The 25,092-nt window shown below is 41.8% G+C and overlaps 1 protein-coding gene across 1 annotated transcript in view; it reads right to left on the bottom strand.

The window, feature by feature from the left end:
* The window catches only part of HS3ST3A1 (heparan sulfate (glucosamine) 3-O-sulfotransferase 3A1), an 88,206-nt gene extending 66,191 nt beyond the window's left edge, over window positions 1–22,015 (bottom strand). Inside the window, exon 1 of the mRNA XM_004684579.1 lies at window positions 21,420–22,015. Coding sequence (XP_004684636.1) covers window positions 21,420–22,015 — 596 coding nt within the window. The remainder of the gene's footprint in view (window positions 1–21,419) is intronic.
* Window positions 22,016–25,092: the final 3,077 nt, after the last annotated feature.

Below are 25,092 nucleotides of genomic sequence, written 5' to 3'. Positions count from 1 at the left end.
AGTTCACTGCTGAGGGGAGCAGCGGGCGGGTCAGGAGAGGTCTGCCACGCCATGTGGTCACCTCCGGGGCAGGTGGGGATCGAACTCATGAGGAAGTGGCTTTAGCTTCTCAGTGCTGTGCGTTAACCCACTGCGCCACCAGGGAGGGCCTATACTTGGAAATTTTTAATGGATGTTAGGACAACACAGGCACTACAGAGGGAGCCGGGGTGGCTTGTGAGTGAACTGGAGATACTGAACTCTGGAGGTGGGAAGTCTCCGCTCACTGGAGAGAGAGGTGCTGCTGTGTTTTATTGTGCTAAGGTCATTTCACCTCACTGAGCTATAGGCCCCTCTCTTACTTATAGGACCAAGAAGATGAGAATTCAACAGCTATTTTCTGAGTCATGAGCTGTGGACCAGAAACCACAGGAAAATTAAAAATTGAGCAAAAAACAGACTCAAGAAGCCAGCCCATCCTGTTACAGATCTAGAAAGTAGGGGGAGAATAAGTTTATGTATTGAATGGCAGAAAAGCAGTGACCCTTTTCACTATAAGACCCTGCTAATTTAACAGTCTGATCCCAGGGGGCAGAAAGGGGTGTGTGTGTGTGTGTGTGTGTGTGTATGTGTGTGTGTGTGTGTGTGTGTGGAGTTCAGGACATCGTGGAGAAGCAGTGGGACTCCACTCCATTAAAATCTCCCTTCACATCTCAATTTCAATCAAAATATTGAAAGTGCATGACTTTGCTCTCACCCTGATCTCTAATAGGCAAGTTCATTTGCTCTTTTGTGACCTTGGTTTTCCCTATTTCCTCCCTGTCTGCATTTAGGCTGACAGTGTTCTGGGCCTCCATGACATTACAGTGGTCACCTTTGTGGCATTCTACCTCTCTGATGCCTTACAAAAATATCCTTCCATAGCTCACTATCCCAACTAAGGCTTTTCCAAGGCTAACTAATCTATCTCTTACAAGTTCTATTCAACCATGGTTTCTCCTCTCACTTTAAGCATATTGCTCCAAGTTTATATTTGTAGTATTCTTCTTTCTGATGGAAGGTTCTGCCTGGGACTAACAGCCCCACCCTTGACTTCTTTGTCTCTAGAACCAGAGCCCCTTAGCTATATTCATTCAGCTCCCCCATTTTCATTCTAATATGATGAAAATGCAGGAATAGTTATTTTTGTTTACTGAGATAACAGTGGTTTCAAAACTGTATAAGTTTTAGGATCACAGCTTCACACATGTATGATACCACACTGAGCCCACCACCTAAGGTCTAGTTATCATCTACAATAATTCAGGCTGGAATGAACACCTGTAGCAGTAGAACATAGCAGAATGACAGAACACAACTTCCTGGGGCCAGTCCTCAGGAGACTGTGCTGCCCACCTGGGTGTAGTTCCTGTCTCAGGTGGTGACATAACTTGGAGAAATTAGTGTCATGCTCTGTTTTGTTGTCAGGTGGTGACATAACTTGGAGAAATTAGTGTCATGCTCTGTTTTGTTGAGAGGCCCACTCAGCAAGGGATGGAAGTGTCCTGCCATGTGAGGGATTTTACCACAGATCTTCCAGCCTAATCAAGCCCCTGCACAGGCTAACGACTTGACTGTTATCTCCAGGGAAAGCCTGAGCCAGGACCACCCAGATAAGTTGCTCCCGGTTTCCTGACCCTCAGAAACTGTGTAAGAGCCAGATCTGGAGACATTAGCTCAGCAGCTAACACAAGCCCCAGCTCTTGTGGCTGACGCAGTGCTTCTCAGCAGTTTTCATATCTAGCATTGGCTGACAGGACAGGCTTGTTAGAATGGCCTAACCAGCATGCTTTTGTTAAACAAAGGTTTTCTCTACCCTTAATCTGCATGGCTTGGGACAAGATTTTTGTCAGTCCTTTTCCCTGCAGCTGCTATGGGCTCATAGCTTCCACTGGGTCCATGGAGTTGATTCTCAGTGGGTTCACCCTGAAGACCTGCCTTCCCCACAGTTGTCCACACTGAAGAGCCTTAGGGATATGGGAGATTAAAAAAAAGAATGAGGTAAAAGTTTACCTGCGGAATTGCAGCTAATTGCTAACAAACTCCATCTGGAGCTTTGGGAATTAGCTGTTCACACCCTCCTAGGAGAGTGGGAAAGAGAGCGAGAGCCTGAGAACAGTTCTCATGACAGTGAAGCCCAAAGGTTTTCCTTTGTCCATGTCCATGCAGAAAGATACCAGTTTACTTCAGCAGGAACAAAGAGAAACCACTCATCCTCACATTCTTATTTTTCAGATGGAAAACCCCAGTCACAGAAAACCAAGCACTTGGTATAGGTTCACTAACGAACTAATGACAAAACCAGAACAAGACCCGAGGCCTCTCTTGGAGAAGGTGCTTCTCCCCAGTCAGTGGCTACCGTGTCCAACAAGTTCTGGCACACCCCATTACTGCTTGCAGGTCTAAAGACTACTTTAAGGGTCCCAAGAAACAGGTTTTTGAGCTCCATAGACTTTATCTATGTGGAATGTTTTTAAAAAGGTCGAATTTTAATAACAAAGCTAGAGTAACACCTAACACCTGATTAGGAAATTCACAGACTACAATCAATATGGCCCTTTACCCTGAAGAAGTCCTAAAATATTATTGTGGCATTGGAAGGTTGGTGGCTTATGAGTTAGTGTGAAGTGGCATAAGGAGGGTCACTAAATTGGGATGTGAAGGCTATGCAGACATGAATGGATGTGACAATTGTGGTGAGCTGAGGTGGGTGGTAGTGGAAGCATGTGTGTGTGTGTGTGTGTGTGTGTGTTTTCCTGTGTGGCTAAGTAAATTCAGTTGGATTCAGTTCTTTCCATTCATTTAGTATTTCCTGTGGCAAAAAAACAAAAACAAACAAACAAAAAAAATCAGCTAATACAAAATCTTCATCATGAGCAAATGACTTCCTAATATATTAAAACTCACACTTTCAAGTTAGTGTTACTGCAGACTGACTGTGTTGTCTTCTGAATAAGTAAACTTTAACTTGAACAAATACAATCATACTCCTAAAGTTTTGTACACACTATACATGTTCTATGAGTCACATGATAAATACTTGATAGTTGTGATGAACCTATTCAGCAGCAAGTAGGGAAAAAAAAAAAAGCAATGTACTGATTAAATACATTTTTGTTTTCAAAAATGTTATATTAGTGTTTTGAAGACATTATATAGAGGCATATTTGATAACTGGAAAAGCTAGGGAATTTTTTAAATAAGCCTGGTCTATTAGTTTGCATTGAACTAGATGATCGCAAGGTCATTTCCAATGATAGAATGAGATTCTATGATTGTACATTTCTTCCTTAATTAAAGTCCTTCATTTACAGATAGTTTTCAGAGGGTTAAAATTCAGTATGAATTCCATGAATTTCAAACAGAATAAAACCATTCTGAGATGGCATATTTCAAATCCACCCTCCAAAATATTCAAAATACCTTTTTTTTTTTTTTTGCTATTAAAACACTGCAAGTAGGCAACTAGGTAAAACCACTTTTATTTCTTTCATTTTTAGATGAACATATGCTGTCTATCCTCAGGTTGTGGAAGACATGTATTTCCTTTAACTACTATCTTTGCATATCTGTCAATAGGCTCAAAACCTTTTATTTCCTAGATGTCACCTGAGAACAATAGGAAGTTCTCCTCTGACTTTAAAATTACCTTAACGGTAAGCAAACAAAAGGACACACAAAAAGGCCTTTCCTGGGAAGCAGCTTTCCAACTGAGCACTTCCTCTTCTCTGATGGATGTTATAAAAGGGGAAACAACTCATTTGGCAAAGTATAGGACATCATTACTCAAATCTGAGTTCAATAGTTCAGAATTTTAGAGGCCTTGGGAAAAAGGGAAAAAAGAAAAAAGAACGTTCTGTTTTCATTGAAAGGATTTTGTCCACGCATTCAAAACTGAGCTAGCACATTCTATAAAATTCTGATAACAGGCACACATAAATCAGATATGCAAATCAATATATTGAAAAGCTTCCACATTTAATTATTATTCTATTTTCAAGAACTTTCTGTTTTGAAGGACAATGATTTTGCCCAAATCTTTAAAATTGTGCTCTCATATGATGGTAATGGGTATACATAGGTCAGAAATCCAAGGCAATCTACTAATAGAGATGTCTGAATGAACTGTTAATTTGCTGTCTTTTTTTAAAATGGAGAGAAAACTTCCCTGCAGGAACAGAGCCAAAACATTATCTATCTATGTAAACAACCAAGGGGGTTACACATTGAATGAAACATTTAGCATGGAATGCATCTCAGTATTTCCTAATAATCAACTTTTACATTTGCATAGCACAGCCCTGACAACATGTCATTTGGTTGATAATTTCAATGCTTCCTTTTTCCGAGAAATCAAAAATCTATTATTGGAAACCATCTTTGAAATACTGTCCTGGCTTTCCAAATGCCTTATTATTGAACTAGCATTGTCAGAGATTAACCCCCATACTCTTAAGCGATGTGTAAGTAGGCTCCAAAGATCATGGGATTCAATGATGTATTAACTTTGTAGAGGTGGATGATTTGAATTCCTGTGTTGCTGATATTTATCTCCAGAAATGGAGAGGAAGTAGTCTTTGCAAAAAAGATCAAGGGAAGAAAATTACGGTGAAGACTGAAAGGGCAATACATTTAGGGTCTGAGGAAACTTCCTGGAAGCACTGGGTCAGAGAGAGGCAAGTGGCCACAGAGACAGATGTGGACAAGCAACCTCAGCATTTCCACATCTGGCAACTTCAGAACTCACAAAAGTCTTCAGAGGTCTTCACCAAAAATATCCATGTTGACCACCACAAGATCTGAGACTGCCTTTAAATCCAGAATTAGATGTACGTATCTACTAGAAATTTCACTTCAGATAATGAGTACTTATGGTTTTATTTTTCTATAATCCAGTATACATTTACTTAGGCTATAATCTAGCATGTTCCAGGATATTTAAGGTTGATCTTAAAAATCACAATCTCTAAGATGATTTGCTCTAAGGCGATTCTTCTTATAGAGCTTCAGTTTATTTTGTACATGTGTTCAAAATCAACTACTGTAGAAAATGAACAACCTACTAGAAAAACTCGATTTACTTTTATGCTAAATTTTTTACTTTAGTTGTGATTTTTAAAAGTAGTTTTTGTGCAGTCATGAAAATAGCAATTATTTCATTTTAAATAATGAAAGTTTTCAGACCACAGGTAAAAATTATTTGAAACAAATTTATAGGTAATAAAGTTTAGTTAGAACTCAAAGAGTTGCTATAAGTTACCACAGTTAACAGGTAGCAAAATGTACACTTGATGTTCCTGAACTGTTGTTAATTTTTTTTGTTTTATTCCAATGGACTCAGCCAATGTTAGAAACACATCTCTATAAACAGCTGCTAACTGATAATGGAAATAACTTAGTGATGGGCTATTTTTTAAAGATGTATTTACTTTTGCGACAAGAACTGGGGTGTAGACCAGAGGTGCGGGGGCTGAGAGGATTCACCTGAGATAGAGTAGGGAGCAGAATGGGCAGATCTATTGAAATACACTGCTGAGAGGAGCAGCAGGCGAGACAGGAGAGGTCTGTTCTGCCACATATGGATTAGCTCCCTGGCCAGGGATGAACTTATGCTACAGTGGCTAGTGGTACCTTGATAGCTCTGTGACTAAACCCCTTGTGTCACTGGGGAGGCCCTACATAGAGTACTAAGAATGAAGCCATATGTTTATGTCTGGATTTAAATTTTTTAAATAGTACCTACAAAGTCATTTTGCTCTACCTTGACGATAGAAACTGTTGTGTCAGTTACACAAATCAGCAAGATCTAATTGATAGAAAGAAATAATTATGTTGAAATATTGCTCTTTAATGTGGGAATATGTAAATCATTTCGTGGCTTTTAACACTGTGAAATAAAATTTACTTCTGACTTAAAAAAAATAAATAAATCCTATTCCCTTTCACATCTGTCACTTTGTCCCCCCCATTCATTGGTGGCCCCTGAAATAGTTGTGACAGAGTGCTTTCACTTTCTCTTCTCCTCTGCTGCAGTTTACACAGAATTTCTGGTCAGGCAGAAATTAGGGTGGCTCTGGTCAGTACTGCCTGTCACATACAGGGATATCAATGAGTAAAGATTTTATGAAGTTATCTGTTTAGATTTGAGCTCACTGTCTTTAATTCTTCAGTCCTCTGGCCTCGCCATCCTTTTCCCTTTTCTCTCCTTCTTCATCCTCTCTACATAACTAACTACCCTTTACTCTATCACCAAGTTGCTAAAGGACGACCTTTAGATTTCTACATAGACATTCATATGACATAAGTCATTTGTAAATTCCAGAGCAAATCTAGTTGGATACCATGGAAAGAGTTTGTACTGCTGAAACAGGTACAAAATTTGACCTCTGATGTCTAGTTACAGAGAAGAATCTTATTTTAGGCAATTTTCAGCTTGCTAAAATCCTCTGATAAAAAACTGTTGATCATGTCACCACACACAAACCACTAGGTCAGTGCAGGAAGCAGGATACATAATGTCAGTAAGTAGGCGAAAACACAAGTGACACAGTTAAACCCTCCTTTCACATAGGAAACTTTTATTTACATGAATGATTAGATGTCAGGCAGGTGTCAGTATCCCACTGGTCAAGCCCAGGAAAGAAGGGGAGATGGCAGATTAGATACATGGTAAAGTTCAATCTCTTGAGCTTTTTCCATTTATTCAGCAACTCATTGCTGACTGGCTTCGGTCACAGTACAACTGACCACGTAGTCTCAGTTCCTAACTGATGAGACACCTTTTTCTTGAATTTCTATTCACCTTTTCTGTTGCATTTGACTCCACTGGCCTTGACACCACCTCCTCCCCTTTGCTACCAACATTTTATTCTGAAATATTAAATAGGGCAAAAACTTGAAAGAATTGCAGGACACTCATTTACCTAGTAACTAAATGTTAAATACATTTTTCCATAGTTTCATTATCCCATATCCATCTATCAATTGAAAGCATCATTTTTAATGCATTTCAAAGTAAATTATAGTCACCAGTTCAGTTCTTCTGTGATACTGAAACGACCTCCTTAGATAAAAACATAGTGCAGCAAGAATACAAATGTCTTTTTCTTGTCCCCTCTTTCCACCTTCCGCTTGTGGTGTGTGACACACTTTATTTATAATTCTGCTCTGCTGACAGCTGGCATGATCTCAGCAGCTTTCCCTGCTGATGGCTCCTAAGTCTGCTTTATACAAGAACTCCAGCTTACCCAGCAACACTTTCCTACTCGCTTGACTAAATCAATCTTGCTTGTTTTCCTAGAAAGCTGTTGTATTCTTTATCACAGAGTTGCCACTAAGTATACTTTAGCTTAAAATCTTTAAATACTGTATTCCTTCCTTATCCATGGGGGATACAGCCCCAGACCCCTAGTGGAAGTCTAAACCCAAGGATAGTACCAAACTCTCCCTATAATAACTTTTTGCTCTACATACACACCTATGATAAAATTTAATTTAGAAATTAGGCACCATCAGGCATTAACACCAATAACTCATAATAAATTAGAATGATCAGAATCAGATACAGTAACAAAAGCTATGTGAATGTAGACTTTCTGTCATAATATTTACTTTTATTTATTTTGAGATAATATTATCATATTATCAGGCCCTAGCTGACCTGGGGTAGCTGAAGCCATGGTAGGCTCAGCCAACGTTTCCCTTTCCTGGTTGGTTGCTAGAATTCCACGCTAAGTTTTATAATTCCTAACACTAAACACCTGGCAAATCCTTTCCCCATTTTCCACCTCCACCTGGTAGCTTTGCCTCAGGCTCCCATCATTGAGGAGTCCTCTATATTGTTCAACAGCCAATTTACTCAGCATGCACCTCCCACCTTTCATGGCCCCAGGATGAGGTTTCCACAGAAGAACTAGCACGGCAGGTTTGCAGAATCAGTCCTCAAGTAAAAGCCTTCAGTATCGTTTCCCTGCCCCCTGCTCTAGAACTATGCTGTCTAGAATGGTAGCCGCTGGCCTACTAGGGCTATTGAAACGTGGCTCGTTGGAATCAAGCCAGACTGAAAGCATAAAATGCATACTACATTTGGAAGATTTCATATGAAAATGCTTCATTAATTAGTTTTATGTTTGATATTGTAATATTTCAGACATACTGGCTTCCCTCAAAATGTTTTTGGAATTAGTTTCACCTCTTCATTCTTACTTGTTTTGAGGTGTTAGTAGAAAATGTAAAAGGAAGTATGAGGTTCCCAACACATTACTATTGGACAGAGCTAATCAAAATAATCCAACCTCCTCTAAACATCTTCAAACATTTTTCTTTTTCAACCCTTTGCTCCCAAGTTGATGGCTCACTATTTATGCAGAAACACAGAATGTTGAATTAAATGACATGGCGGGGTTGTTTCCCGAACAGAGGTCAGATGCTGATGTACTGCTTTGTCGAAGCAGCGGAAGTTGTAAAAACTTAACAAACACTGAAGGACAAAGTCAAGGAAACATCAAAATGCAGTATGAGTTTCAAAATAACAACCAAAGGCTACTTTAATTTGTGTTTAGATGATGTCTCTGTCAAGGGAGGATATTTGTAGTTGAATATATAATCAGGTCTACAATGAAATGTCACCATCCCAAATAATTCTGCAGATTTCACAAAATTCCCTTGGACCAAGGTCATGGGCATGTGCTATTCTAATCTTACACAGTAGCAAGGGGGTCTGTTACTTCTGAGCTGCATTTACTCTGGAGGTTAATCACATTCAGCTCACATTCACAACACTGCCTGAGGATGTCAGGATGGGTACTTGTCTAAGAGCAACCAGGTAAGTAAAGGAAGGGAAGATCAAAGGGCATAATTGGATGCCTTTAGCTTAGCCTAGAGGTCTGTAAATGATGGCCAGTGGGTCAGACTCTTCTGGTCAATAAAGTTTTACTAGAACATAGACACACCAATGCCTTTCATATCCTTTAAGGCTGCTTTCCTGCTGTCAAAGAACCACGTCACCCACAAAGCTTAAACTATTTTTTAAATTCCTTTCTAGAAAAATTGTTACCTTCTGGCCTACTGGTTATTTTTTTTCCCATTTAATGGATAGTGAATCAATGATGTGGCAGGTATAGTTACAGGTCCTGGAGACACTGGGTTGAAAAGACGTTTATAATCCATAGCAAAGAACCTCATACTTAGCTTCACAGGAACCATGAGTTCCATTTCAGCCTTTTCTAACTGGACTGTGTTTACACTAGTTAGTGTTTGTCAAACTTGTTTTTTTATTTTTCTGTAGAGATCCACTATAGCAAATACATTTCCTATGCAATACTGTCTATACACATTTATGTAAATAACTAAACCAAGTTTGTCGGATAATGTGTGTCTAGCTTACTACATGGGATACACTGTCTTCATCCTGTTCTAGTCCTTCCCTTTCACAAAAAAAAGACTGATATGATTACATATTAATACCTTGTGATTGACAGCTTGAAAAATTTTGGTATACACCAGGGTTTTATTATCTAATTCTGACCTTCACCATAACTATAGGTTGAAAACTAACAGCCGTTTGCCTTCAGATAAGATTGAGTTGCTCCATCTAGACATAATTTTGCTTTGTTTTGAGTTTTGATTTTGAATATGTGAATTACTGCCCGTTGTGTTAAAAAAAAAATCAGTACTCCAAGATCCTTTTGAAAAGTCTGAGGGTATGGCAATAACGAGGCCATTTTCTTACTTGTAATAATCAGCTGGCGCTGACAAGTTTCTCCAGAGCTTATTTCCAATGTGCCACCCTTTGCCACAGGGCAAATGCACCTGAAAATTCCAAGAATTTTCATCATAAGCATTAGCTCTCCATGACCTCCCCCAATACAAATATAAAACAGATCCAATTTGTTTTCTTTCCATCATTAAAGCCTAGCAGGGCATTCTAGTAGCCCGTCTGGATTCGGTGAAAGCCTTTTTAACAGATACTGTTGTGATCCCAGCTCCTCCAGAGCAAGAAGAAAGAGTGCAGCCTCATTAGAAAGAAAAACAAGGGGCTTTTATTTCTTAAAAAAATACCCACAACATTTGATGAAAGAAACTACAAGAATAGTTAGCCTACCAGGAAATTTTAAAACAAATTCCAATTTTGTTTACTTTTAAAGCTTTGTTTGTAAAATGAAATCACCTTATTGCTGCAGCATTTTCCTACTGCCAGAGCAAATATGTAGTTAGAGCAAGCATGGGTTCAGTTAAGAAAGGTGATGAGGGGAGCAGTTAGCTCTGGGATGTAACCTTAGTTGCAGTTTAATCCAGTTCCTTCTTTAAGTACCTGAATTTAATGAGAATCTGCAAAAATTTATGACCATGACAAACACATCATTTCTGACTTTGTCATTCAAACCAATCCCCACAACTTTGATATTTCCTACTGAGAGAAAATCTCCAATCCAAGTAAGAACTCTGAAAAAGGGAAAAGAAGTTTTATTCCCATAATTTGATTGATTACTTCCTCCTCTGAACACTCAAGAGAAAAAAAGCAAATTTTTCCTGTCTGTACTCAGATTTCTGCTACTAATCTTTTACAAGCAAGCAACAACCATAAAATACAAATTACTGACAAGGATCCACAGGCCAATCATACTAGTTGGCTTTTAAGATCTATGTGCATCAAAACATTGGGGAAAACATCTGAGATGAAAACCAGAAATTTAAAGATGAATTGGCTACTCAGTTCAAGTCAATGTTTTAATTCACTGATTCTAGGAGGAGAAAAATAATAACTCTATAACGTGTTCCAGTCACTGGAATTTTGTTTTGTTGCAAACCCTGTTTTGTTGGAAATCCTCCAAAACTGAATTTATAGAATTCAGAGCACACAACTGTGTACAGTGCATTCTCCAGAATTGTACACTAGGAATTCCATGGCCAAGTTCTTTAGCTTAATCTTGGTAAAGGTGCCTCTGTTTCTTCACATGCAAAAGATAATCTTCATCTCTAACATACTCAAATACTCTTTTCCAATTTGTGATTCTATGTGGCTGGAATGAAAGAATATTCTCATATCTTATGTGGCAATGACCTGACCATTACAGTAATGGGTCTGGTGCAAATACTGACCAGTTGGCAGAAAATCAATTAGATGAACATTAATAATAATAATAGCCAAAATAGTCTTTGGGGGTAACAACTGGGTTGGACCCTGACTGGGAATACATTAACACATCTAAAGCATATTATGAAAGGAGGTGTCAGTGAAAAGAAATAAATACATAAAAGAAAGAGGAAGATGGACTTAAGCAGTGACTCAGCCATATTCAGGGGGAGTGCCTACATGAAGAAAACCAGATTAAAAGAGAACATGAGGTTGCCTGGTGTTATCAGCAACTGGACTCAGTTCCAGGAGCAATAAGCAGGCTTCTGATTACATTTGGACAATATTTTGGCTTCCCCATGCAGCAGTTTAAAAGGAGGAAACGTGCTCATTTGCACCATGTAACAATTTCTGCATGGTTTTATTTTTAGTGCAGAGGGGAAAACATCAACTGCATGATTCAGGATTTCAGATATGCTCAAGAGGATGAATTCTGTGGCCAGATTATTTCTAAAAGAAAAAGGAGATTGACCAAAAAAAAAAATGGTTTTAGTTATTTCATATAAGCCAAAAGACTTACAAGGTTATTTAAATACTTACTAAAATTCAGTTTTTGAACAATCTGTTGATATGCTGCACAGTTTTCTAATTGAAGGTCTATGACCAGAATCAAATATGTCAAATCATCTGGGGTAGCCTTTCAATACCCACAATCTCTGAGCTATCAAGGGCTTGCTTATTGGGTAGGAACCACACTTGGGTAATTCTGTCTGGGAACATAATTTAATGTCATAGAGTGAAACACTGGCATGCTAGAGGTGAGTGAGTCTGGCCCAGCACCAGTTTTAACATTTACTTTGCTATATGACCTTGGGCAACTTACTTCAATTTTATGAGTCTCTGTTTCATGACCCACAGAAGGCAGGCAGTGACAGGACCTACCTAACAATATTAATTATATTAATAAATCACCCAGCTTACAGGCATCAGACCATTCACTATCAGTCATAACATATTGAAGTCTCAACAAATGTAGCTATTATTGCCCTACATTTAAAATGATAGCTAGATAATCCAAACAGAAAATCAACAAGGAGACACTGAACTTGAACTATAACCAGATGAAGCTAACAACATGCACAGAACATTCCATCTAAGAGCAGCAGAACACATATTCTTCTCAAGTGTATACAGAATATTCTCTGGGATATAGCCTCAGTACAAGACTTAACAAACTTAAGAATGAAATCACATCAAATATCTTTCCCAGCCACAGTGATATGAAACTAGAAATCAGCAGCAAAAGGACTAATTTACAAATTACATTGAACAAAGTATGGGTCAAAGGAGAAGTCAAAAAATGTCTTTAGATGAATAAAAATGGAGACACAACATATCAAAACATATGAGATGCATAAAAGCATCCAGTCCTAGGAGGGAAATTTATGCAGACAAATGCCTATATTATGAAAAAAACAAAGATGTTAAATAAAAACCCTAACTTAATATCTGAAAGGAACTAGAAAAAGAAGAACAAAGTAAATCCAAAAATAATATAGGGGGAAAGTAACAGAGGGACTAGTAATAAAGTAAATAGAAACTAAAATTATAGATTTCATCAAATGTTCATTGTAGGGTTCAAGTATTTTGCTATATTTCAATACAATTATTGAAGAAAGTATATACCAATGAATATGGAACTATACCCAGTGATAAATATGGAATGGTATTAAAACACAGAAATTATTTTTATCTATCTAAGCATTAGTAGAATTCCTTTTACATGAAACAGGTTTATAATATGGATCCAACAAAGATAAGTGGTTTAATGGTTAAGAGGAAATACTGTTAGCATCTTTTAGTCTTGAGATGCAGTCAGTATTGTCTTAGTTTAGTTAATAAAGTATTGTGGAGTGCCCTCCCTGGTGGCACAGCAGGTTAGGACGCAGCACTGCAAGCTAGCTAGAACCGCTTCAGTGCCAGTTTGATCCTGGGCCACGATCCACATGGCGTGGCAGACCTCTCCTGTCTTCCCCCGCTGCTCCCCTCAGCAGTGTACTTTGTTGATCTGCCTGTTCTGCTCCCCACTCTGTCTCTAGTAAATCCTCTCACCGCCCTGCACCTCTGGCCTGTACTCCAGTTCTGTGTACATTTAAAAAAATAATAGTTAGTCCCTCCCTGTTGGTGCAGCGGGTTAAAGCACATGCACTTCCGCATGAGTTTGATTCCCGCCTGCCCCAGAGGTGACCACATGGTGTGGCTGACCTCTCCTGACCTGGCCACTGCTCCCCTCAGCAGTGTACTTCGTTGATCTGTCTGTTCTGCTCCTCACTCTGTCTCTGGTGAATCCTCTCACCCTCCGCATCTCTGGCCTGTACCCCAGTTCTGTATGAATAAATAAATAAATCTTTAAATAATAATAATAATAATCTTTAAAAAATAAAAAAGTATTGTGGATAGAAACTGTTGTTATAGTTGTTAAAAATATCAAAGGAAATGTTTGTGGGAGATTTTCATTACTCTATTAAGCCAGAATCTCAGATGCATGACTTTGTACAGAAGATGTCAGCAATTCACCTGGATAGGAACTTTGAGTCTAGTAACCCTGACACCCCAGACCTAGCAGCCCCAGCTGGACAAGCCACCTAAGAAGTGCAGGTTCTGATCCTTCAGTGCTCTGGGAGGTTGGTTGTTTTTTCTCTTATTTCTTTGACCTTGGATACTATCATTCCATCAGACCTGTGTTGCTTCCATGACTAGTCTCATAAGTCATGGTATCTAAGCCAAAAGTTAAAGCCCCAAGTCCAGTAAGCAGATAGACTGTTTAAACTGGCCCATTGAAACTGGCCCATAAACTACAGTCTGTACTGTCTTCTTCGCCAGATGACACCTCCAGAGCCATGATCCAGTCTCCTCACCCCATAACCAACTTCTTGATGTGACAACTGCTCCTCCTGTGTGTGTAGTGAAAAGCCAGATGCTCAAGTCTGATTCTCCCCTGATCCCTACTTTAGTTCTTTGTATTCTCAAAAGTCTGTCATTTATATTAATATTTTTTGATCCTCGGCACATGAAGGATTCAGTCAAGGGAGGGTGTCTTTTTAATACCTTCTTTACATTTGCCAGCCATAACAAAAAGAAAGAAAAAACAAAACAGTCTCCGTGATTATTTCAGGGGACAAGAGAGTAGGAGGGAAGCCATGAGCCAATTTCATTATGAAACAAGCTGAGGAAAGATCAGTATGTTTGGAAGCAACAGGTGCTGGCAGTGAGGGGAAGCTGGCAGGCCTGTGCCTGGAGCCTTCAGGAGAGAAGCAACATGGAACATTTCAGTGTGAGTTTCCATCCTTAATGCCCATTAGGCATCTCCTGCCTTCTTTGTGGATGATGCTGTTTCCTTTTATGCTAGAATAATTTTAAATATTAAAATTTTAAGAAAAAAAGGACCACAGAGAATTCTCATATACCCCTCCATGCAGATTCCCCTGGAGTTATCAGCTTACATAACCCTGGTACTATGATCAAAACCAAGAAACTTGCGTTGGTGTAATACCACTAACTAAACCACACACTTATTCGTATTTCCTCAGTTTTTCCAAACGCCTTTTTCTGTTCTGGGTCAATCAAGGTACTCAATAATAATTACTCTCTTGTTTTCCATTTGTGATAATTTATCAGTCTTCTTTTGTTATCATGATCTTGATGTTCTTTAAGAGTATGTATGAGGCGTTTTGCACATGCCTTTCCATTCAAACTGGTTTAAAGTTTTCTCATGATTAGATGAGGATTGTGGATTTTGGGGGTGAACAACCCATAGAGGAAGGGATCTCACTGCATTAGACCAGTGGGTACGTAAACCATGAACACAGACAATGTTCGCCTTTACATTAGCTTAAACTGATATCTGTCTAGGTGCTCTATGATAGCAATCCCTACATTTCCCTTTCCTCCTACCTTACTGTTAACCTGACCACCTTCCTAAACCCTCATCCAGGCACTGGCTTGCAACACAAGGGCCACTCTCCGTAGAGACTTGGGCAACACCTTCCTATGAAACTTTCCCTCCTGCACAAGATATTCAACAATGTAGCTTGGATGGGGTAAGGGTTAAACAGGCCTCTATGTGCTGCCTGTTAAAAATCAGGGGACCTTCCTCCAGAGCCTGTACAACATAGGGGAAGGAACAAGGCTGCATTACTGTTGTTGAAAAAGAATCATCTGGAAGTATTTTCATTTGAAGCTGGCTTTCAGAAACAGAGGCAAAGCACACCAACAAAACTAATCTGGGGCATATGGCATTCCTTTCAGTTATCCACATTTCTAATATAAATCTCCTAATCGTTTATATCTTGTTTTTCAGGTTTATTATGAAGGCAAGTCTCTTTTATTTCCCTCCAAAGAATAAATTCCCTGCCTAAAGAAGAGAGCTCAGGCAGAGAGGCGAAGTACAGGTCAGACACGCTAAGCAGATTATACGTGCTGTCAGTGCTACCTAACATGATTTCCCACGCCCCCTTTTTTCACAGAGACAGGTAAATAAATATACGCTGATAACGATGAGGTTTCATTATCCTCATAGTCTTTTGGGTTCCTTGCTGGCTCTCCCTCCCACTAGGTGGCGCTACACATCACATTCAAAACTGACTGTCTCAAAAATTTATGGAGAGGATTTTTTAACCTCTGCAAGAACATCACAGCCTACTGGCAAGGACTACACTCCATTCTTAATAAACATACCACCCACCCTTTTTTGCATCTGACAGCTTCTGAAATAGGCCGAAATCGAGCTTCTGGGGTTAGCCCTCCAGTGGTGGTAAGTTAAATGTAAATATTCGCAGTGCCGCAGTTTTGACCTTGGCAAGTATTGCAAAAAATAACGAGTTGCCTCACTAGAGGCAAGCAGCTGTATAGATGCTTCAATTCACCGAGCTCAGCATTTCCTCAGTTTCTAAAATCTGATTTCACATGAGTTTATTTATTAATTATACCAACATCCCTGACAGAGAGTTTCAAATGATAACAAATTAGCAAAGGCTTTAAAGTGCTGGCAAGCATTTTTAGGACATTCTTATAGATGATCACAAATACTAGGGAGCTAAAATAATACTTAATGCAATTTCCTCTGATTACATATTGAAGGCCTGCACTTAATAAGAAACCACAGTTTAACAATTGTAACTCACCACTTAAGCAGAAACAAATTTTCTGGAAGCTTTCTAATATCACTGGGATACATAACAAGAAATGATGCTCTTTATCAGCCAAGTTACTATTACTTGGTGAAGGAAAATGTTCCCCTAAGGAAAATTGCCGAGTATATTAAGTTCCCGATTGGGCCCAGCCATTTGACTGATAGTAATTATAATTCCCAACTGTTCAAATGTGTCTTTTAGAGATATGAGGCTTTTTGTTTTTTTATATCAAGTAGATTTGTTTGTTCTGTGACACTCTTCTTCTGATGTGCGCATCTGCTCTATATAAGGTTACACAGGTTGTCATTAATTACACAGGCTTATTTCATTCCCATGACCCTTTCAAAATGCAGTCCTGGCACTTAGTCCTTTCTGGGCAATCAGCTTATTCATATGAGGCAATATTTTGGCCAGAGCATTTCCTTTTTTTTTTTCCCCAAGGATTTACTTAAGTATGCACACAGAACTGGAATACAAGGCAGAGGTATAGGGGCAGTGAGAGGATTCACCAGAGACAGAGTGGGGAGCAGAACAGGCAGATCTACTAAAATACACTGCTGAGGGGAGCAGTGGGGGAGACAGGAGAGGTCTGCCTCACTCTTTGACTCACCTCCTAGGTGGGGATGAACGCTCACTGAAGCAGTGGGAGAGGTGGCCAGCTTTGCAGTGCTGCACTTTAACTGGCTGTACCACCAGGGAGGGCCATTTCCTTTTTTAAGGGCTAGGCAGGAGATTACAGTATTGGTGAAGGCTTTCGCTTATAGATGGCTGTGCATTCCACATAAAGTCTATGAGCACAGTAGAAGTCTCATCACTATACAGGACTTTTTATTCATGTAAAGGCATTCCAAGTCCAGGCTATTCCTAGAATAATAATGTGGGTTTTGTTGTTATGGTTGTTTTAAATGAATGCCTGGACCTGACAGTCCCAACGCCTGTTCCTACCCTGGGTATCTGAGAGTGCTCATAAGTCCCCCAGTCCCTTAGTAATTACTGTTATCAATCCATTACTTTCTCCACCTACTTCACTTCGGCTCCGTATATAAGAACCAGGCTGTGTGACTTGCACTGTTGGGGCAGTCCACTGGGGAGATGAGCCCGGGGATCAGACATTCTGCAAACAAAAATGACAGCATTGTGGCTTCTCCTAAGGAGCTGTTTGCAACCTCTCACTAGATGGGGTGTGTCCATTCACTCCCGGGAGCTCTTTGGAACTATATGCATGAAAGAAATTATACCCTCTCCCCGTACACACATCCCCTAGACTCAGGATCCAAAACAACTTCTGTCTTCTTTCCTTTTATTCTCCATCGCTTCCCAACATTAGTAACTCTGCTCTAAGGACAGGCGGTTCTTTGGACTTCAGTCCGTATGACCTTGCATGGGTGGCCAGACTCTGCAGCTCCCTTGGCTCGAATTTCATTTCCAACCCTTTATGCAAAATGGACTGGTGGCTCAGGAGTGGGGAAACTGCACAGGGAGGTACTTCTGCAGCTGCTCCCAGCTGCTATGAAATGCCGATTTCTCCCAAAAGTTCCTCTGTGAGTTTGTCTCTCCCATGTCCTCAAAAAACAAGGCAATGAGCACAAGAGGCCACAAACTTCCATTTTGATGAAATCAGGACAAAACTAACTTCTAAACTTCAAGCTGTGTAATATTTGCTCTTTGTAGAAGCTACAGGGTAAAATAATTTTAGCAATATTCTTCCCTGCTGAAATTGTCCAGTCCAATGAAATATAGAAAATAGATATAATAGTAAAAGATTAGACAGTCAAGATTTACTAACTTGTACAAAGAGGGATTAAAGTGTTAAAGAAGCCAAATACTTACATGTATGTACACATGATGTGTATGTGCATTTATATATGTGTGTTCACACACTCACACAGCTTTAAATTTAAGTAGATATATTTTGTTTTAGGAAAAATAAACATACCTTGAGTTGGCACAGACATACACAGGCAGAGAGGAGGGCTGAAAATTAAATTCTAAGCTCATGTGCTCTTGAATTACCAGAGAGGCATTTGGTCTGGACTTCTAGAAAAGATCTCAATGTTTCGAAGCTGTTTTCCTTTATGAATCCACCACACATACAATGAAAATGGAGACTATTCATTGCAAAGGATTGCTTTCCCATGACATGTAAGCCACAGACATTTGTTGTACTGATATCATGTCTGCTAAATTAAGTAATGTGGAATATTTTTAAACCCCAACAGGGTGGAGTTCCATATTCAGAGAACTCCACTGAATTGTTCTAAATGATCAATAATAAATTTCCTGGTATACTTTCTTTGTTGCATTAATTTTAGAGTAATGTTAGGACCTTTTAAATCAATTAGAAAATTTCCTTTGTAGAGATTTTGAATAAATTCTTTCTCAGCATTTACTGTAAATTTGCTCAAACGAAGAGATTGTTGATTGTATTGTTCTTGAAAAACAGCTTTTAAAGTACTTATTTTTTTTTCCAGTGGGAGAAATTTATGGAAACATCCTAGCAGTAGTCATTTTTAATTCTCAAATTATTCCTCCAAGGGATTTTCTTCAAACTTCCTAATAGCCGGACAGTAGGGGGCACTGCCATTATTAACTACTATGGCAAACTGAGAGATTTCACTGGGGCTAATAAACAAGGCCTGGCATTTATGATTCTGTGATGCAAATACACCAATTTTCTTCTTCCATAAATCATTTCAGGTGGACATTTTCTTTCTGCGAGAATGTGTGTATGTATGACAGAAACCCTACATTGCAACTTTGGGGCTGATTTAGAAAGTTCTTCCTGAATCCCTGCTCCTAAAATACTGACTAAATTTAAGCAGCTAAAATGTCCTTACTTGTTACATGACATTCTGTGTAGGCATTTTTTTTTTTCATTGTTAAAGTCTTCAATCTTTCTTCCAAGCTTCAAACTCCAAGTTCAGAGCCAAGATGAAAGAAACAGTGCTAAAACTTCATTAAATAATCACATAATCCAGACTCCATAGGTTGGATTTTTTTTTTTTTTTTGGTAATTGAGTTAAACTTAAATTTATGTATCCAATAAAAACCATTGCAAATGGTAAAACAAAGACATTGCTCCAACACTTAGAAAATTAAATTCACCAAACCATGAAGTCTACTCTGCAGTTATTTTTGTAACCACCATAAATTGCTTTATAGAACTCCTCTGCTGGAGTAAACAATCCACGGAGAGATTTACTTTATAGCATGCACCCACTTTCTAAGCAAGAGAATGGCCTAAACGTTTATGGCTCTTTTTCCTTTTTTAAATACTTGTGTTTCTAGTTACCTTGAAAGCTTCCTTCTCGTACATGAGCTCAGAAAGACCCACAGAAAATAAGAGCAGAGTTTGTATAGAAACCGTGCCCTCAAATACTCATTTCTGGAATATGAAGAAACAATCCTAGCAATAAAGTCTAAGGACAAAATGAAAATGAAGGACTTAACACTAAATATTTCACCATATTTAATAGTACCTCAAAGTCAAACTTTGTCCGAAATATTTCGGGCAGCCGGCTTGAAATGTGCTCACTTATAACACTGTACGAGAACAAATTCAATGCAAACTGCTATAGATAAGAGTTGTAGGGGTCTTTAATCACTTGGTTCTTGTGTCCTTGATGGAAAAAACAGAGCTGCCTTTGTGCTAAAAAGAAGGACCTGTTGTTTCCAGATTCAACAGGTCATTTTTGTAAGAACTTCCCAGAGGATATAACATAAATGACAGAAACACAAGGGGATTTTTTAAGTGGCTCATGATTTTAAGTAATATATATTATATATTAAGGGAAGGGTGTTTGTTTTTCTTTCCAACAAATGGAAAGTTGCTGTTTTAAGGGTTTCATGTTTGAATTCGACTTTTCCAAATGTTGTCTCCTGAGTTGGAATACTGTAAATTTGGTTCCTGAACTCCATTTGAGGGTGTGCTTGACCTCTGGAGTAAATAAACCGGTCAGATCAAGTCCACTTCTGTTGGGGGGGATGAATGGTTAATTTAGTGGGTTTTTGAAATATGTCTAAATTGTGTTGTAACCTTTGTGATATTACCACAGCTAAAATAACAAGGAGAACACATATTTAATGAAGCAGGTAAAAGTTTATAAAAATGAAAATTCAGGCAACATTGTATTCGGAAGAAGGAAAAAGAGCCAATCTTTTATGGCAAACAAAATCCAGGTGACACTAGGATTTATTAGATTTTGGCTGATTCTATTCTATTATTTAAGGTGGTCTGAATTGGAGAAGACTGGCAAACTTAAGATTAAGATCTAAACAGACTGGTTTCCTAACTGCCTTAGGAGGGTTTTCACAATGTAACCAGTGTCCCTGTTTTTACCTTTCTTCCTTTTTTAAAAAACATTTAAAACAACATTTGACCATGTCATTTGTAAAGATAATTGTATGAAGGTCTTTAGAAAAGTTTCTGCCATCCCCGAGACAAATGGCACTTTTCCCTACAAATAGAGAAGGCACTTGACAAAACTCATTTTTAGTCCCAAACAGAAGTTATATACCAGGGAAGCACTCTTTTAACAGGATGACTGGCTGCTGGTACTTTGCCTGAACATCTATTTCCCAACTACCTAGTTTCTGGTGCTTGACACTGACTAATATCTGTATTACCTAGTGCAAAGATCTGTCAAAAGGTCAAGGTAAGTAAATACCTGATGGCAAAGACTATGGTAACCACAGGGAATTGCCCAGAAGATAAAGAAGAAATAAAAACAGGCTTCCTGGGGGAGAGGACTGACCAGGTTACCTATCCAGTAATTGAGAGACAGGTTTTAAGTCTTTTCCTTTGGTCAACAACTTGAATACTTTCAGAGAGCAGGAGGAAAGTTGAGCTTGGTTGCATGGAGGTAAGGGAGCCCAAGGACCAAGGGAAAAAAGCATTAAGGCCAGTATTTCCCTCCCACCGTCTGCTTCAACATCCAGTTCCCTGGAAAGAGAAAGCAAGGTGGATAAGAGACTCCTCAACTTAAGGTCAGTTGATGACCCTTGGCCTTCTGCATGAAATGGGGAGGAAGGTGAAACCAGGGTCACCTCGACTCACTCCAGCTTCCCCCTCCATCTAGGCTGCCCAGCCCCACCCGAGCTGTAGTAGACCCGGCCTGTGCCCTACGCCAGCTCACCGGTACCAGGAGAGGCCTTTGTGGTAGCTGCGGTCGAAGAAGTGGGGTTCCGCTCCCACCGCACGCACGTCGGGGTGCACGCGCAGGAACTCAAGCAGCGCCCGCGTGCCGCCCTTCTTCACGCCGATGATGATGGCCTGAGGCAGCTGCTTACTGCCTTCGTCCAGCAACAGGGCCAGGGTCCCCGGCGGGGCCTCGGTCACACTGCTCCCCGCCCCGGAGCCACCGGGACTCCCCGCCAGGCCGGGGGTCTCCTCTTCCCAGGCCGCCTCCTCACCCTCGTCGCGCGGCGCGGACGGCCGGCGCCTCCGCCACGGCTGCACTTGCAGGAGGCGCTTTCTCTGCGCCGCCGGCCACACCGACAGCTCCCTCGGGCCTCCGGCCAGGACACCGCGAGCCCGGTCCCCCGCCTCCTCGCCGCCGCCTGACAGCCCCACGACGGGGCTCGAGAGGGTCTGGCAGCGCTCGGCGAGGCAGTAGAAGACGTAAAGGGACGTGAGCAGGGAGCAGAGCATCAGCAAGAACTTCCGGAAGATGCTGCGGGACAGCGGCTCGGCCGAGGTGGGGTGGGCGCCGGCCGGGCCCGGAGGGGTCATCCTAGCCGGAGGCGACGTCTGGCGGCACGCGGGCCATGCTAGGCCAGGACTCCGCCAGGTGCCATGGCATCCTCCGGGAGGGCCTGAGCGCTGGACGGAGGCTACATCGCCCGAGCGTCCCTGCGGCCGTGCGAGCTGCCGGGGCTCCTCGGGGAGACGGAAACCCGAGCGCCCCGCGCGGGAGCCCTGCCTCCGGTCGAGGGAACGGGAAAGGGAACGTGGTGCCGTGCTTAAGAAACCATCGTCTTAGACTCGCGCAAGTCTTGAGCCTGGGGGCAGCATTCGGCGCCCCAGTTCCCTGAGATTGGCCGGATGGGGGTCTTGGCGGCGGTGGCGAAGGCGTGCCTCGTAGTCGGCCCGAGTGTCCCTTCGGCGCAGCTCTCCGCTCAGCGATCGTGCATCCCTCGCTCGGGTCGGATGAGGGGTCGCGCCTCCGGCTCCGGGACGGCGGGTCTGCAGACAGCGGCGGGCTAACGCGTCTCCCAGCCCCGCTCCTTGGGTGCCTGGCCCGCCCGAGCGCGCCCTCTCCGCGGGGCTCGGGTCCTTTCCGCCCCGGAGCGAGGTTCCCCGAGTCAGTCTGCCCGAGCGGGAGCCAGAAGACCCGCAGCGAGCGGTTCACCCCTCTAGTGCGCACCGGGCTGCCTCAAACTGCTCTCGGGCCCCACCTGTGAGCAGCGCGGCGAAGTCGGGCTGCGCGGGACCTGTCAGTCACTGCTACCACTGCGTTCGCAGGCGCTCACTAGCCGCCTCCCAGGCCGTGGCCGCTGCCACACGTGGGGCGCCGAGGGCAGCAAACTTGACGGTGACGTCAACGGCCCGGGCCGGACCAGCCCCCCGACGCGGACTGCTGCGCTGGGGAAGGGCCAGCACGCCCGGCAGCGTGGGATGGAGAAAGGTGGTGCGGACCGCAGAGGCTGCCCAATGACTGCGGAGGGGCGGGGGTCCGGGACCTGGTCCACGCCCCGGACCCCGCGCCACCCAGCCCCCCCGCGGGCCAGCCTTGCCCCCGGCGGAGCGGAGCTTGGGGCTCGCGACTCTGGCTCGTCTGGCTGACAGCCAGGGCCGGCCGGATCCGGGGCTCGACTGCAACCCCGCCAGACCCTCGCTGGAGCAGGAACTTCCAGAGCTCTCGGACTCAGCTCGGCCCTCCGCGACCCAGACCCGCAGAGTTCCGGGCGCTCTGCCCCCCTCCTGCCTCTCTCTCGGCACCCACCCTCCCTCCGCCCCTCCCTCGCCACCGCCCCGAAATTTCGGAAGTTTTGTTGGTCGCAGTTCCCAGGACCGCGGGCACGCCACGCCCCCATTTGTCTGGGGCGGACAGAACTGCTGGGCTGCAGCGCCGCCGCCGTCTACTCCGCTTTCCTCTGCGGTCCCTTGGACCCAGCCTCTCTCTCCGCAGCAGTTTCCCCCCCTTTTGATTCTTTCTCCTTATGTTAGTTTAGGGTGTTCAAGAGTTTTGCAGAATCAGAAAGGAATAACTTTGTAGGAAACCAGCCAACGCATACATACATCAAAGATCCAGGGGCGAAAGTAAGATTACATAAATAGATGCATATATGTCAATATATAATTATTTATTCTAATTCCAAACTCATTTACCCGAGAATTAAAAAAAAAAGTTGTTTATTCTGGGGTGTGCGTGTGTGTGTGTGTGTGTGTGTGTGTGTGAGAGAGAGAGAGAGAGAGAGAGAGAATCTTAAACAGCAGTTTCCTAATGCTCTTTCCTTCCTGACCCTGTATCTTTTCATATGCTTTTCTGAAGAGTGGATTAGGAAGGGCTACAATTTGCTTTGCCTTGCAGCTTAATGGAGGGAGGTGGCCCCTGGAACCTGTGTGAGGTGATTTTTTTTTTCCCTTTCCCCAAAAGAATCTGCTGCTGATTTCTTGGCTGCTTGCCTCACTCAGCAGGATGCCCTGCTCTGTGGGCAGAAGCCTGGTGGGTTCTCTACACCCCCTGTAAGTGTGGAGGTAACTTTCTGGGCTCATTCTTGGTGCCTGCAACAGACAGTATTCATGGAGAGCAAGAAACTCAAGAATTCGTGCTACCAGGTGTGGTAGCCTTCCTGCACTCTACTTGACTATGGACTTAAAAGTCAGGGAAGGCCTTTTGTAAATTTTCAAAAGGAACCCAGCGGTGCTAACTATGTGTTAGACAAACTGGTGTATTAATACCCTGATGAATAAATACTGCGTGCTGGGAATGATTTTATGTTTAGGAAGTACCTGTCCCAGTCCTCCAAACCAGAGAAAAGAGTTGATTAGCTTTTGATGCCATAAAACTGGACTTTTACAGGGATGGACAGAAGGTCTTGCCAAGCCTTAATGCCTCTTTAATGTCCTAAAATTCATATTAGGATATTGACAAACCAATCGAGGTTTAATACTAACTTGAACCTTAATATATTTTAAAATTTTTCTCTAGGTATTTCAGTCTGATTTGCAGGGAAAAGAAAAAATAATGGCCATTTTCAAGTTATTTGGAGATCATATAAAATCCCATAAATGCTTTGGTTGCCTCATCTGGAAAATGATGACCTCCATGTTCCTTGCAAGAGATCCAAACTAGGGTAGTCTGCATTTATGCTGTAGGTCATTTCCGGTCCCTGGGTCTGAAAGTCTCATGCGTAGCAAGACATTCACACAATAACTAGAGATTCTCTGCCTAGTAAAAGTAAAAGGTTAACCACAAATGTGAGCTTTAAAGTCCTTAAAATTTCTAGTTGCCACTTTTAACAGGTAAAGAGAGGGCCCTCTCTGGTGCACAGCAAGTTAAAGCACAGCACTGCAAGCAAGCCAGAAGCTTCAATATGAGTTCAATCCCCAGCTAGGAGGTGATTCACATGACATGACATGACATGGCAGACCTCTCCTGACCCTCCCACTGTCCCCCTCAACAGTGTACTTTGTTGATTTGCCTGTTCTGCTCCCCACTGTCTCTGGTGAATCCTCTCACCACCCCTGCACCTCTGGCTTGCACCCCGGTTCTGTATGCATGAATAAATAAATAAATATTTAAAAAAAGTAAAGAGAAATGGCTAAAATTCATTTTCATAACATACCTATTATAGCTAAAAATG

Source organism: Condylura cristata, unplaced genomic scaffold (assembly GCF_000260355.1).
Source record: "Condylura cristata isolate star-nosed mole 26May11 unplaced genomic scaffold, ConCri1.0 scaffold00017, whole genome shotgun sequence".
Classification (NCBI taxonomy): Eukaryota; Metazoa; Chordata; class Mammalia; order Eulipotyphla; family Talpidae; genus Condylura; species Condylura cristata.
This window is presented reverse-complemented; position numbering and strand designations above follow the sequence as displayed.